The sequence below is a fragment of the Vanellus vanellus genome, assembly GCF_965231255.1.
Source record: "Vanellus vanellus genome assembly, chromosome: 1".
Classification (NCBI taxonomy): Eukaryota; Metazoa; Chordata; class Aves; order Charadriiformes; family Charadriidae; genus Vanellus; species Vanellus vanellus.
Genome location: NC_138905.1, coordinates 55,121,784 through 55,136,832, shown reverse-complemented (window position 1 = coordinate 55,136,832; position 15,049 = coordinate 55,121,784). Strand labels below are relative to the sequence as shown.

General features: G+C 44.4%; 1 protein-coding gene across 1 annotated transcript in view; it reads left to right on the top strand.

The window, feature by feature from the left end:
* GRIN2B (glutamate ionotropic receptor NMDA type subunit 2B) overlaps window positions 1-15,049 on the top strand; it is a gene marked incomplete at both ends in the record, with an annotated part of 169,090 nt that overhangs the window by 135,342 nt on the left and 18,699 nt on the right. The window contains 5 exons of the mRNA XM_082483631.1: window positions 3,535-3,743; window positions 4,062-4,233; window positions 4,905-5,058; window positions 6,613-6,738; window positions 9,717-9,946. Of these exons, the coding sequence (XP_082339757.1) occupies window positions 3,535-3,743; window positions 4,062-4,233; window positions 4,905-5,058; window positions 6,613-6,738; window positions 9,717-9,946 (891 nt within the window). The remainder of the gene's footprint in view (window positions 1-3,534; window positions 3,744-4,061; window positions 4,234-4,904; window positions 5,059-6,612; window positions 6,739-9,716; window positions 9,947-15,049) is intronic.

Genomic DNA, 15,049 nt, shown 5'->3' with positions numbered 1-15,049 from the left:
CATACCGAGGGATTGGAGAATATGGTTAGAAAGGCAGTTTTAAAGATCCCTAGCATCCTTACTTTTGCTGATTCTGTGACCCTTTAGGGCTCGTGGTGGGCGTTTGGATGACTAGACTGATCGGAGAACGCCCAGTGGGTCTCGAAACTGCAGGGTGACAAATATGTAGGATGCCTGGGATGGTTTATTTTTCCTCTTTTTGCTGAGGCGAGCACTGAGCAAAACCTAAGTAATAACAGTTCACGAGCTGTTAATACCAAATACCCTGAGACTTCAGAAGTGCCTTGCTCTGCTCTGCACAGCTTGGCAGGTTATATTCTTTAAGAGCAGGCATCATTACCTGGACAAATCTGTGACATTTAATTCTGTTGTGGCTAACCTCTGTCCCCACAGTGAATTGCTCCTTCCCTCTCATGGCAGATTATCTAGAATATGATGCACATTTGTATTTTCTTTCTCTTGCACAGTTTTCATCCTCTGCACACGTGATGTTTCTTATTATCTGTACTGTCCTTACCCACATGTTGCTTAAGCTTGCTCTTCTTTAACTACATGCATACACATTTGACCCTTGCGTGCACGGGCATGTAAAGAAATGTGCCACCTTTTAATTCACAAGGCTTTTCTGGCTTCCCTTATTCATATCTGTACGTGTTTGCAGGTATATGGCATGCCTGATTGTTCAGCTTAGCAATGAAATGTAATATTTGCAGGTATTCTTGAGACATCCCATAGTTAATCTGAAAATTTAGATCAGAACATTCCTTTACAACCTGTTTTTTCTCCTTTTTGGACAATTTAGAATGATTTTATTGGGATAATAAGGAAAGGATGTGTACTACTGTATTTGCAGGTTAGGTGCTTCAGAGCACAGGAGGCTGTGGCAAGATTGTCATTGTTATCCTAATTTCACAATGTTGTCTGTGTAATACAACACTGTGAAACGTGCCTGGCACACAGCCTTATGAACTCCCCTTTCTGTCCCAGAGAACTTCTGGGTAATTACGAGTTGCGTTTGCCTATCTGATCTAATTTATCACTTAGGGGTTTATATCATGCCTATTACTGTGATATCTAAGTGCTGCTGAGATACTGCAAGATGTCTCTTTCATCAACCACTTATTTCTATGATAAGTTAATGTTACTGAGCTGAAGTCTGGGCTGTTCTGTGCAGCATCTTAATCACTGGTCCCTACTGAGCCCCGTGTGAGCAGTTATTCTGCTTGTCTGGTGGCTTCACTGAACTGCTTTTGGGTGCTTGAGCTCAGTTACTTGAGGGCTAAACTTGCACTGAAGAAATCTCTGGCTCAGATGATGATAAATTGACCTGCTTGGTCAACGAGTGGAAGTCCAGGGCTGAGCAGACGCTGGATGAGCATGTGAGTATATGCTCTTGATACCCTCAGAAATGCGCTCTCCACATCCAGACTTAGACATTAGCACGAGTACAAACCATCTGCTGCCCTGGACTACGCTACCTGTCTTTTGTGGACAAAAAGGGCCACCAGTCCTTGGGGCTCCCAGTCTGCCAGCTTTCACCTGCTGCTCAAAGTGTATTTAAAAATCAAAACAACTCTTCCCTGCCCACTGAATTCGCAAAAAAATAAAAAAGAGAGAAAAAGAAGAAAAATAGCTGTGTACCCTGCTTGCTGGTCCAAGCAGTATGACTTCAGGGGTGGAGTGAACATTAGGGGCAAGATCTCCTTGGCATTTTTTGCCATCTGCTGGTCGTAAGGGCCCTTGGGAAGGTAAGACCAGCTGCACAGCCACTTCACCCCCTTCTTACAAAACCCACTGCCTTGCCCTCGCTGGGGTGCTGTGTCCGTGCTGCAGGGATGGGTGGGGAGGCTGCCGTCTCTGGGTGATTTCTTCTGCCTTTCTTCTTCCTCCATGAACACCAGTGTGGATTTTTCTTTCATGGCCAGATGAAGCATTTGTTTGTTTGTTTTGAAGGTGACAAGTGTTTTATGTGAATTCTAGCTGCTCTCAAATGCCAAACCCCAGCTGGGCTTTGAGTTTCACAGAATAACTGCTGGCACCTAATGAGCCTCTAATAAGTGCTTCTCCCTCCCGTCCTGTCATTTAAATAAATAAATGACTGAAATTTGGGGGTGGTGGGAGGGGTGTTGGACTGCAGTGGAATGAAGCTTTTCTGTTTACTCACCAAGCAGGTACACCGCTAAGGGCAGTCGTGCAAGCTTCCCACACACCCACACTGCCTCTGCCATCAAGTCAACATGTCTCAGCCCTGGCCTGGAGGGCTTTCTTTGAGGATTGTGCAGGAAAGTTCTTTCTAAAGCCCAGTTAGTTTCTTGCCCTCTCAGCTTCAGCTGCCAGCCAAGGTGCTAATTAGTGTCAACTGTAATGGGCGGAATTGAGAACAAAGGCAAGACTTTGATAGTTGAAAGCATAGTTGATGTTCAGGTTTTTTCTTTGCCTGGAATTTTTGCAAGGAATGGTCTACCATGGGCAGTGGGCGTGCTACATGTATCGTCCCTTCAGGCACTAGAGTGGCTTCAAAACAACTCTTATTTGTGGCAGTTAGGTATAAGACAACTGAGTCCCATTCCCCTTTTTCTGACTGCTGAAGATATGATCTCTGTGTGCTTAAGAAATGGGAAATGTAAAGGTCTAAAATTGCAATATATCCTTATGGAAAAATAGCAAGATTGAAAAATCATAGATGCTTTTTGATTTTATTTTTCATGTGTCAGAAACACGGAGCAATTCCTTGTTTCCAGCTAAGGTACATAACCAAGTCATTGTGAAAGGACAAGAGCAGGTATTTCAGTAAGGCCTTAGCAGGGGGTAGCAAGAACTACTGTTACCAAGCTCCTCTGTCTATGTTCTTCTCCTGTGGAAACACTCCTGAAAATGTAGAACAACTCCCTCTTCAGTTGCCTGTCTCTTGGAATAACTCAGTCCTGACTAGGAATGGGCAACCTTTTCCCAGAAGAAGGAGTTATTTGTGGACAAAATCAAGTTTGGCTAAAATTAATCTGTTTGATGAATTTCACTGAACACAAATGAAGACAAAATTTTGAAAAAATAAAAAAAATATCTTTTTTTTACTTTTTCAAGTGAAGTATTTCAATTTCTCTGTTTCAAAATGACATTTGTTTCAGCATTTGTGTATATTTCTCTTTTTTAGCAGGAAAAAACATTTTTATTGTGGTTAGTCAGCTGAAGTCAACATTTCAGGAGTCAGGCTCTGTTCCTGTTTGCTGACAAAGCTGAAAGACATCATGTCCGTTTGACCACGGTGATGATATCCCCCAGGTCATCTGCTTACTTTCCCAGAGAGTAAGACCATCACAGAGATCAGACAACCCAGACATCTTTCTGGTTCTCAACTTCCCCCTGGTTTGAACCCACTTACTCAGAGCCTTCTCCCCAGAAATGTCCTCAACTTACATGAGTCAGGAACTTGGGTACTCCAGAGTGGTCTTCCTGCCCAGGCCTGCGGGAACTGTGGTTGATGCAGAGGGATGGGGCAGCTAGAAGTCTTATCTTCTGTCATTTGTGTCTCCTCAGGTGGGGAAATGGAAGGAAAAAAAGTTGCAGATGAAGTATTACGTGTGGCCCCGCTTTGAGCTGTATCCCGACTCTGAGGAACGTGAGGATGATCACCTGAGTATCGTGACCTTAGAAGAGGCACCGTTCGTCATTGTGGAGAATGTGGACCCCTTAAGTGGCACCTGCATGAGGAACACAGTCCCGTGCCAAAAACGCATAGTGACCGAGTATGCACCCCTGGGTTTTTCTCCTCCTATTGGGCTCTGCCTTCTCAGCAGAATGTAGAGATTCTGTGGGGCCAATACCATCATACCCTGATAATCCTTTTTAGAATAGTCGCCTCCATTTGCCCAACCTGGCCTGTGCCCATTCATGACTAGCCCCTTTGGGCAAATCATTGTAATGTGTCCCTTCACCCTCCAGCACAGATAGCACAAGTGAAATTCTCCACATTATATTGTGGGAGGGGGAGTGCACACTGACAACAGAAGGGAATTAAGGGAGTTTTCCCCAGTCTTTTAACCATTATTGTTGTGACTGTTCAGGAACAAAACCGATGAGGAGCCAGATTACATGAAGAAATGTTGCAAGGGGTTCTGCATTGACATCCTCAAGAAAATCTCAAAGTCTGTCAAGTTCACCTATGACCTCTACTTGGTGACTAATGGCAAGCACGGAAAAAAGATCAATGGGACGTGGAACGGAATGATTGGAGAGGTCAGCAGCAAAGGGAGGGCATGGTGGGCTTCATCCCGGGTCTGGGTGACATGGGTCAGGTCTGGTCTCCCATCATTATTGGCTGCCCTTCCAGGGCAGGGACAGAGGTGACTCTATAGAAATGGTTGGCCTGGATTCTTTCTGGGCACCACGTGAATTAATCTGCTCTGACACTCTGACCATTACTACCTTTCCTGTTTGATGATTAATTATTATTCTCTATAGTGTCACAAATTTGGCCTTCACAGTCAAAGAAAGAGGGTGATATCCATGCACCAGAGAGGCTGCAACCTAGATTATGCTTACATCGTATATAAGGTGCATAAAGAATGAAATAAGACTTTGCAGTGTTAGAGGGAGGAGAAAGCAAGGACAGAAAAATGAGATAAGACGTCTTCTCGGTGGATGATGTGTTTATCCTAAGACCTCTGCGGATTTATTTTTTATACACATACCAGCTTTGAGGGGAAGATTAATGTCTATAGATTTCCTGAAAGAAGAAGGTGTCCTGATGAAAGATTAGAAAGGAGAGATGATAGAAACAATATAGGGAATGGGATTACAGGAGTAAAAGAACTGTGTGGAAAGGCAGGAAGGTGAGAAGGGGCTTGGCTGTGGTGCTTGAGAGGTGCCTCGGGTCTGTGTGTGATCTCTTTCTTTCCTTCCTCCAGGTTGTCACCAAACGGGCCTATATGGCTGTGGGATCCCTCACCATTAACGAGGAGCGTTCAGAAGTGGTGGATTTCTCTGTGCCCTTCATTGAGACGGGAATCAGTGTCATGGTGTCACGTAGCAATGGAACTGTCTCACCTTCTGCCTTCTTAGGTATCACTTTAATCTAAAATTAAAACTTCACCCAGTGCTCATGAAAAATTAGGTGAAGGTTGCTTGTGATTCTTAGTCTGAAAGTCCCTTCTTGGGAGTACCTGTGGGACAGATATATAAAAATAAACTATGATGGTTTAGTTCTAAATCCCAAGCAAGCAAAATCCAGGCAAATGCAAACAGGCACTGCCTAGGAGTTCCAAGGCATTTTTCAGCAATTGTATGCCTAATCCCAGCAAAGAATGGGCTCACTCAGAGTTGTCACCTACTCTGCAGCACGTGTTTTCCCAGTGACTCAACTAATAGCATGTTCAAGGAGTTTAGGCCAGAAGAAAATTGATTCAAACCTTATAGCTGGTATGCCATAGTACTTAGTGATAACAATTGGCAATAAATTGTTGCACTTGGAGAGACATTATTTGTAAAGAGAGTATTAACTTGACCCTCCCTTGACAGAGCAACTGGTAGAAGTTAGAGATCTAATATAGCTTTTCAAGAATAGTTGAGCCATCAGTTCTGGGCTGACACTGTGACTTCCAATAAAGTGATTTCTAATGTACTTTGGTGGTGGAAGGTGACCAGACAATGTAGAAATGATACTGCATTTCCCCAAGACATCCGTGCCTTCCTAGTATGTACTGTTTGGCTTTATAAAATGCTTTATAATGCAGCAAACACAGTATATGAGTTATATAATTACTGTCTGCTCTCTGCCAGCATCCTGAGAACATTTACAAACAGAAATAACTTTATATAGGTAAAGAAATTTTTCCGAACCTCTTTAAGTAGGAATTTCGTGACTACTCACTCTTCAGGAGTTTTTACCTTTACCCAAGTCCACCAATATTGCTAGGGTATGTAAAAGCAACGATAAAGTTAACTCCAAAGTTTTAAATTGCAGTTTAACTGAGGTTGCAATATTGGCTATAGTCTTGAGCAAAATTCTAAGTTTCTTTGATCTGGTTTAGTCTCATCTTTATTTCTTCAGACTTGGAGAAGGAGAAAACCTGGCAGAAATTTAAGACTTGCAGAATATGAATGCTAACATTTCTAGAATGAGCCAGTGTTCCCATTGCTACAGGAATGGAATAACTGAAAAAAATACTATCATTATGGCTGAACCTCAGAAATTTGGAGATGCTCTTTGGCTCAATAGCATCTTGAAAGTTGGATGCTTGTCTGAAACTCTGCCAATTCTGCTTGATTTTCCCCACTCTCTCCAGATGGTGCTGGAGGACTTCCTGGGAACAATCTTTTATCAATGCATTTTATTTTATCAATGCATGCCACAATGGCTGCATGTAGTTCCAGATGGAGCCATGTGTCACAAATGTAACAGTAAGATGGAATGCAGTCATTACAGAGACAGAAACTACACTTCTCCCAATTCAAGAGGTTTTTCAGACTTAGGTGGAAAGCTTTGTTGTAACTTCTGTTTTTTGCCAGCCCAGTTTGCCCCACACTCTCACTGGGGTGCTCTGGAGAGCAAAGAAGGTGAGGGAGGGGTGAAGTGGTGTATCAGGTCTTTCACCATGGTTTTCTTTTCCTCTCCAGAGCCTTTCAGTGCTGATGTATGGGTGATGATGTTTGTGATGCTGCTTATCATCTCTGCGGTGGCTGTCTTCGTCTTTGAGTACTTCAGCCCTGTGGGCTATAATCGGTGCCTTGCTGATGGCAGAGGTAAGGGGAGTCCCTTCTTGCCATGATCTTCTCTCGCTTCCAGTCCTGGTTCCTTTGCTGGGGTGTTTCCTTTGCTTTGAACATGACACGGATCTAGTCCTCTCTGAGCTCTGTGTTCAGACTAGAAGGCGGCAGGGATGGAGGTGGAAAAAGGCTCTGAAGAGAGCAGATGTGTATAATGGATAATTTGCTTGGCTCAGGAGACGGAGCTGTGTCGCCTTTCATCTCTAAAGCACGCACCAGCTCCAACTCATTTCTCATTGAGGGAAAATGGGTCCTGTTAGCTGGTGCTGGCAGTGCCCACAGTGCTGCGCTCTCTGAGACAATCAGAACGCTCAGCACTGTCAATCCATCCTTCAGTGCTACGTCTCCCCGGAGAGCAAGCCGCTCCCAGCATAGTGCTATGTCCTCCAGACTCCACATCTGTCACCTGGGCATGTCCCGCCCCCACTTGGCTCTCTGGCTTGCTAAGGCCGACTGAGAAAGTGGGAAGCGCATTTTCTTAGGAGTAGGTGATCGACTATTTTGCAAGGGTGGCAGGAAAGATGGGGACAAGTGAGTGACCTGTCTCTGTGGTTCTGAGTTTCAGAAGACAGCCTGATGAGTTAAAGAGAGGATGGACAGACAGCGTAAGAGAAAGCCTTTTTTGCCTTATTGGCATGAAGACAATTAGCAAGTTAATCCTTCTGTCATCTTCATACCTTCACCCCCTGATGAATCAGCCTTTCAAACCTTTCTGGGTTTGTTGGTCTGTTCAGAATAGTGGGAGAGAGACAGTTATTGGAAAATGCACTCATTTGCTCCCCAATCTAGTGCTTTGAGTGAATTTATGTCATCAAATTAGAAAGGAGTTAAAAAAAAAAAAAGTGTTAATGAGAATGCAGGCAGAACCACATATATGGAAGTGGAGAACCCTCTTAACATGGAGCTGTGGAGGGCCTTTATGGCAACTGATAGTAACCACATAGATCTTTGGACACAAGTAAATGCTGTTAAACCTGTGAGTCTCTTGAGGTATATTAATATAGATGTGTAACTGTTCTTAGTACAACTGTGCAGTTGTGGAGTTAAGTTAGCTGAACTGCAGCTGCAAGTATCAATATTTCTGATTGATTATGAACAGTACTACATGATCAGGCCAATGTTACCCCTGACAGATATAACGCGAAGATATAGAAATTTGCTGCAGAGACTGCAGTTCTTGTTTGGTAACGAATGCTCTGGCTAATGTTACTTTGGCTGCATTTGAACTAGTCTACAACAGTATACCCCTGTCTCCCACGCCTGCATTTTCTCTTTACCGACACCAAGATTTTTTCTTCAGGGTCAGGTGGACATGCCCTGCTCTAGCCCCTAAATGATCATGGGTTGTTGTTAGGGCACTCAAATTTGGAGAGCTCAGAAGGATTCCAGGTCCCTGGTTTGGACTGGAGGCTCCCATTGCTGTCTTGGTTTGTGGCTGACAAAGTAACTCTGAAAGCACATGGGGTGATCCATAGAGAGAGGAAGGCTTTAGGAGGGAACTTCTCAAGATGTCCTTACACCTTACAGTTCCCACCGATGATTTGCAGGTCTTGCACCTGTGTGTCTTAAGCTTATCAGGTAGAGAGGGATATAAAACTACCATTCCAGCACGTAAAAAGACAAGGACGGCCAAACCATGTTTCTTATAGCAACTTTGTCTCCCTGGCATCTAGAGGCTCCAGTTTTCGCAGGTGATGATTCTGCTCTGAACTTGGTGTGCAGTTCCTAGGGTGCGAAATGAGCACCTTTCACCTTTCAGTTGTATTTAGAGTAACACAGTTAGTGCTTTGAGATGAAAGCACTGTTCCCTGCTCAGGGGTTTGGAGAGGAGTGTCAAAACTTTCTTCCCTTTCGTTCCTCTGCTGGAGCCAGCCTTAACCACAGGCAGCAGCAGTAGGCATCCGTCAGCCTACCCAAGGGAGGAGATAAAACATGGGATACTAACCCAAAAGGTTGCAGAGCCAGGTTGGCACCATTAGAAAAGTGACAGACCCTTGAACTGTGCCAGAAGGCTCTCGTCCTAAGAGGGTCTTGGTGTCTGAAGCAGATTCCTTGGAGTAATTGCACCTGCAGTCTCCCTGACGGCTCCTCTTATGCTCAAATTGAGCAAAATTTTGGTTTGGGTTCCCACTAATGAAATCAGCGTATGCCAAGGATATGAGACTGCTGGGAGACATGCAGGATTTCACAAGTTTTCAGGCCTAGTGCTTCATGAGCCCATATGGCTTTTGGGGTATGAGTGAGCTTCCACACTGAAAAGTGAATAAGGGGAAAATATCAGCTTTTAAAACACCGGATCTGCTCCTGGACTGTCTGGGGCAGAGCTGCTGATTTTCCCGAGATAGACCACAGCATATGTCACTGTTATGCACCTTAGACCCAGAACATGGGGACAGGGAGCTGTGTTCTCTAGCTTGTGTGTCTTCAGCAGACTGGGCAATGAAACCCTCTTGCAGAGGTATTTGTAGAGCCCTGTTATTTCACATGGTGCTCTTCCTTGCACCTGTACAAGTACAGTGAAAGCCATGTTTTGCACAGGTGTATGCTGGGAGTTCAAGGACAACATCGCTGTTGAATAACTAGAAATGAGGATAGAAATTTTCTGAGCAAACTCTATTTCTGGTGACAACACTTGAACCAAAATGGAATGTTTGGGCTTTTAGATACTCCAATCAGATACTAAAAAAAAAGCCCTTGTATAAGGTTTCAGCGGAAATCTTTGAGACAGAATAAATATGGATGCCTGAGGACGTTTTAAAAAAATCATTTTTCAGGGTTGCACTTTGCTGACATGTGGTGCCATGAACACAGGGGAGTGCAGCTGTGGACATTCATCTCACATGTAGGAATAGATACTGCTCTTAACACTGAAGTCAAGATACATATGTGATTAGAAATGCAGACCACTTACTCTGAGATGCTTACTGTGGGATCATGTTTCTCAATCACTCCAGAGCCTGGAGGTCCCTCTTTCACCATTGGCAAAGCTATCTGGTTGCTGTGGGGGCTGGTGTTCAACAACTCTGTGCCAGTGCAGAATCCCAAGGGTACCACTAGCAAGATCATGGTGTCGGTGTGGGCCTTCTTCGCTGTCATCTTTCTGGCCAGCTACACTGCCAACCTGGCTGCCTTCATGATCCAAGAGGAATACGTGGACCAGGTGTCTGGCTTGAGCGACAAAAAGGTAATGGATCTACCCAAACCCCCAAAGCAGCCTTTTCCACAGAGAGACTGCTCTACCCTCTCTTCCTTGCTTTTACTGGGAAAGTGTTCAGGTTTTTTGAGAGCCATATCGTAGCTTTAGTCCCTAGTTTAAATAGCACAGTTGCTCTTTGTTAGTATTCAGTTGCATTTTTACATGTTTTAAGCACTTCAGGAATGAATTAGAAACAGAACTGGACTGTGCTTGCTTGCATGTTCCCAAGCCACACCTTGATTGTCAGCAAGAAATGAATTAATTGAGCTTTGGAGACAATGTGTATAATGGCTGTAACCTGCTTTTTCAGGATGAAATAATTTGTGTGTGAACGCTGGCCGTTACGCTAGCAAATATGATCTGTTAGTTTATTATGGGGACAAGTTCTGCCCATGGGGGTAAATCAGCGTGGCTTGGATGACTTACCGTTGCTTGCATTTGGAGTAATACTGCCATTTTTTTGAGGCCTTTGGAAGCTTAGCACAAGGAATCGTTTCCTGTTCGGAGTGTGTTTCACTGCCTTGTTTACATGCGCTGCATTTTGTCTTCGCAGAGCATTTGCATTCACTGGGCTCTGCACACTGAGGATTTCAAGGAGGTTGCTCATGCGTGCAGGGTAGCACTGTTTGGTTCATGAGGGTCTGAAGCTTTGCACGCTGCTTTATTTTTGTTTTGTGGTGAGGTTACTCACAAGGAATTGGGTGTTGTGAGGCTCGATTGCCCGTGCTGAATTTGTTACTCAGTCACTGGGGCTGCTTAAGGCATCATGCCATTGTAGGGCAACCAAATAGCAATAGGTTGCACACACTGCTATTGGGGATAGCAGCAAGAAGAAGACTGCAAGTGTCGGTTTGCTCCTGCTAGACTGGTTATAGTTACTGTCTCTTGTGTCCCCCATGATAGTCTAGAAATAAATTGTGGCCAGGTCTCCTGTGCATACAGTGTCCTGTGCAGCAGGCTGGAAATTCTGTGGTAGATTAATTTTCAAGAGTTTTTTTTCCATTTTGTTGTTTTTTCCTGGAATGAAATATGACACAGAATAATACAATCCTTGCAGAAGTGCTCCTGTTATTTGTTTTAATTTCAACCTCAATTTGTTTCACGCTGTCTCCACATTTGCAATGTGCTGTGCTGAGGAGGGGGTGGGAGGGAGGATGCTTTTCTGCCAGGTGGAGGTTGTTGCAGAGACTCCTTAGAAGCTGTGGACTGCTTCAGACTGAAAGGCACTGTTCAAAAGCAGCCAGCCCTATCAGCGTTAACATTAGTTTGTCATCATTAGGTTTTCAACTGTCTGAGCTAAATGGGACAGTTCATACGTGTGATCTATTGTTTCAGGCTGCGCCTAGGCTCATGGAGAGAGCTATGCTTTCATTCTCATGTTTTTCAAGATGTTCTTCATACCTGCAGAGATATGTGCATGAAATATCAATTGAAAGCGGTAACTCCTGAAGCTTCACAGAGCCTTTGGATATTGGTCTCTGGGCATATTTTAGTCGATTTCACTGGAGGGCTGTCTGTGTGTATTGGATTGAGGTCATTTTCTTCTACTTTTCTTTACCAACATACCTGTGTTTGCTTTTGCTATCCTAAAGCATATGTGCTTTTTTTCTTGGGGAAGAGAAAGGCCACAGTACATACTCAGATCCTTGCCATATGCCTCAAACACAGCTGCTACTGCAAGCACAACATTTGGATAAAATTATGATCTACCAGAGCATCTGGAATCAGATGAAAACTGGCTGGTAAAAACTGAAGGCCAACTGCTGCCTCTGGAGAATAAAGACAGGTGGGAATATCTCCATCCAAAAGATGTGAGTGAATGAGCTTGATCTACTGGGCTCATGGATTGCCACTCTCTGGACATGCAGAGGGCCCAGCGGAATTTGAAAGCAGCCATCCAGGCATCTGTCACACTGCTTCAAGATGCCCTGGTTTGGGAGGAATTCAGTCTTCTGAACCTCCTCTTTTCCCTCTTCCAAAGCCCGCATACTGCTTGCAATTCACTCACCCCCTCAATGCACTGCTTGGCCGCAGTGCAGGGAGATGGAGGTGTGCTGTGCTCTTCCTCTCTTTTCCTGCCTCCTTAAATTAGCTGGTTCAGACTTTCAAAGGAGGCAGTCACTGGCCAAGTCCAGGTGGCTAAGAGGAACGACTATAGCTTCCAGTCTCTTTTATCTCCAATGTGTGATCTGGTGTCCACAGCAGAAGTGAGGCACACCAACCTCCTGGCCTGCTACATCAGCTGGCAAGGGCAGCTGTGTCCAGCAGAAGGGGTGAGCAGAGATTGTAATCCAAGATGACAGGCAAAAGGCTAGTTATTTTAAGGAATATTGTTCCTACTTGCCTAGACCCAGATCTGCTTGCAAATGTCTTTGTAGCATGACAGTACCTGGGGAAGGTGTCCCACTGGCACTGTACAGCAGCCAAAATGCCAGATGCACTCACAAAATCCATTACTGTGCCTGGCTGGGGAAAGCTTGTCAAGGTCAGGCTGGCTATACCCTGCAAGAGGCACCCTGAGGATCTCCTTGGACCCTCTTCCTTGGGCCTTGCCTGGGAAGAGCCGCTTTAAGTGGTGCCTAAGGCTGCCGACCTGCCGCTTCCCCAGAAAAGCGGGCTGAAATGCTCCAGCTGTCTAAGGATTTGGATGGTGTCTTGGCTGTGCCCCAGAATTTACTTCCTCATGACATGCAAGACAGTGACTAACGTCATGCCCCCGCTGTGCTCTGTGGATGCTTGAGCAGGCCTGTCTGAGCTGGGCTGGAGCAGATACCTCTGTGCCAGGGTAGAACGTTGGACTGAGGGTGGCTGTCCTGAGCTTAGTGACCTCAGCTGCTCTCTCTCTGGCCCAGGTGATGCTCACCCTGCTGAGCACCACCCCTTTGTGGTCAGCTGGCCCAAAACTGGTGCCAGAGCTGACCCAGCAACCCATCTCATGATGGTTGTTAATTCCCCCATGTTAACCCTCGCAGCTGCTAAATTGTACGTCAAGCTGCGGCTCTTAACGCTGGTGGAGCCGTGGGCAGTTTGCGTGAGGAGAAACGCGCTCCTCCCTGAGAGCAGCACTGGCCCCGTGAGTCCTGCAGGCAAAGAGCTGCTCTGGCAGCATCTCCCTTCCAGCTCCGTGCAGCTCGCAGCCTGCTGAACCACTCACCTCCTGCACGGATGCCAAACCAGCACCTGCCACCTCCGCCGGTCCACCTTGGAGCGGTTGGATGTGGTCCTGGCAGGGGTAGAGCCATGCTGGCCAGGTCAGCTCCTCGGCCGGAGCTCTGCCCCTCGGCAGCAGCGCCAGTGAGCCCGGCCGGAGCATCCTTGCACATGCTGCCAGGCTGCATCCGTCTGCAGTCCGTGTGGGGGGCTGCTACGGCTCCGACCCCCTGTGAAAGCCCTGCTGGTGAGATGGCCTGTCGCAGAATACTGCAGTCGGCTCCCAGGTCTGGATTTCATCTGACTGTAATCAGGAGATATAACCCAATTTCCAATAACGGGAGAGCTTCAGACACATTAGAGAAACAAGTGCCTGCGGTGTTTCAGCCTAACGAAGGCAATAAATACAGGAAAGATTATATAAAATGAACTAATGTGTGAAATAATCTAATAGCTATACGTAATTTCCATTCATATACAGTAGTAATAGAATAAAAGCAAATGTGGACAGCCAGCAGGGCATTTAAATAAAATAATTTAGAATGCAGTAGGTTAATAATAATAAAAAAAATAGTATCCATGCATATAAATTAGTTGGAAATGCCAAAGAAACTAATAAAGTACCAAAATGGTAATTTTGTAATTGACATAAAAAAGAGAGAAATGGATTTCTGCATGCCTGCAAATTAATATAGATTGCTGAAATTTCACACGTATTTGACTTATTTACTTTTTAAGACGTTAATGAAATGTTGAGACAAAGGGCCTGTTTCTACGCAGCATGGGTCAGCTATTTTTTTCAATAGATACGCTTTTTTCCAAAAAAAATAATTTTTGGAGTTAAAACTGGCAAATATTTAACTCAAAAAAAAATCTGAGAGTGTAAGAAGGCAGAGGGAAATTCTGATATTTGCCAAAGTAGCTCATTTAAGTATACTTGAAACAAAATACTTTGTTTGATATTTCTGACATGTATTTTTGCCTTGTCATTTTCTAAAGGCACTACTTGTAAAATTGACCTACATTTTTTTTTTTAAAAAAGGTAAAATAAAGATTTTTTTTTCTGTAACAAAGGAAAGGGACAGAAAGAGACAATTGGAAAACAAAGCAACACACATTATTCTGAGGTGAATGAAACATTTCAGGTTGATACAAAGCAAAAGGCTCACTAAAAAGCCTTCAAAAAAGGATCTGCTGTATTTCTGCAGTAATAAATGCTTAGCCATGAAACTGAAAAATGAATTATTTCCCACATTGTACTCTGCGGCACATTAAATCTAAATTATACAAGGATCTCAGATATGCAGAACACTTAAGCATGTGCTTAACTTTGCGCTCATGAGTGGCGACATTAAAGTCAATGGGCTATTATTCACATGATTGAAGTTAAATGCTTTTCTGAGCTTGCAGCTTTTGTACAACAAATACTTGCGCTGGACAAGTCTAGGAAAACCACGGAGCGGGTATATCTGTCAGCTAGAAGTTTTCCAAGGGGACCAAAAGTGGGAGTCAGTCTTGCACCTTGTAAGGTCTGTAAAGGGAAGATTGTCTAACTGGATGCCTTGAAGGCAGTACAAATCTTCCACAGAACTGCGCATTTGCTATCAACAAATATTTGTTTTTCTTTCACACATTTCTGCATGACACCAAGGAAGTTTTAAGGTTTCCAAAAGCAAAGAATATGCGATCCTTTCAAGAGCTGTATGATTTTTATTGTTAGGAGACCTTTGTGGACATATGAGTTAGCTAGACAGAAGTAAGACCATGCCATTTCCAACTCTGTCCTTTTGTGATAAATCAGAACCTTTTTTAAAATGTGTCCGCTCTGATGCACCTTACTTGACCAAAACCCCCAAAATTAAGAAAGTCCCCAGACCCCTAAACCGTACGTCGTGGGGTAGAGTTGAATTTGTTTCTACAGCACTTCTCTGGAGGGACATC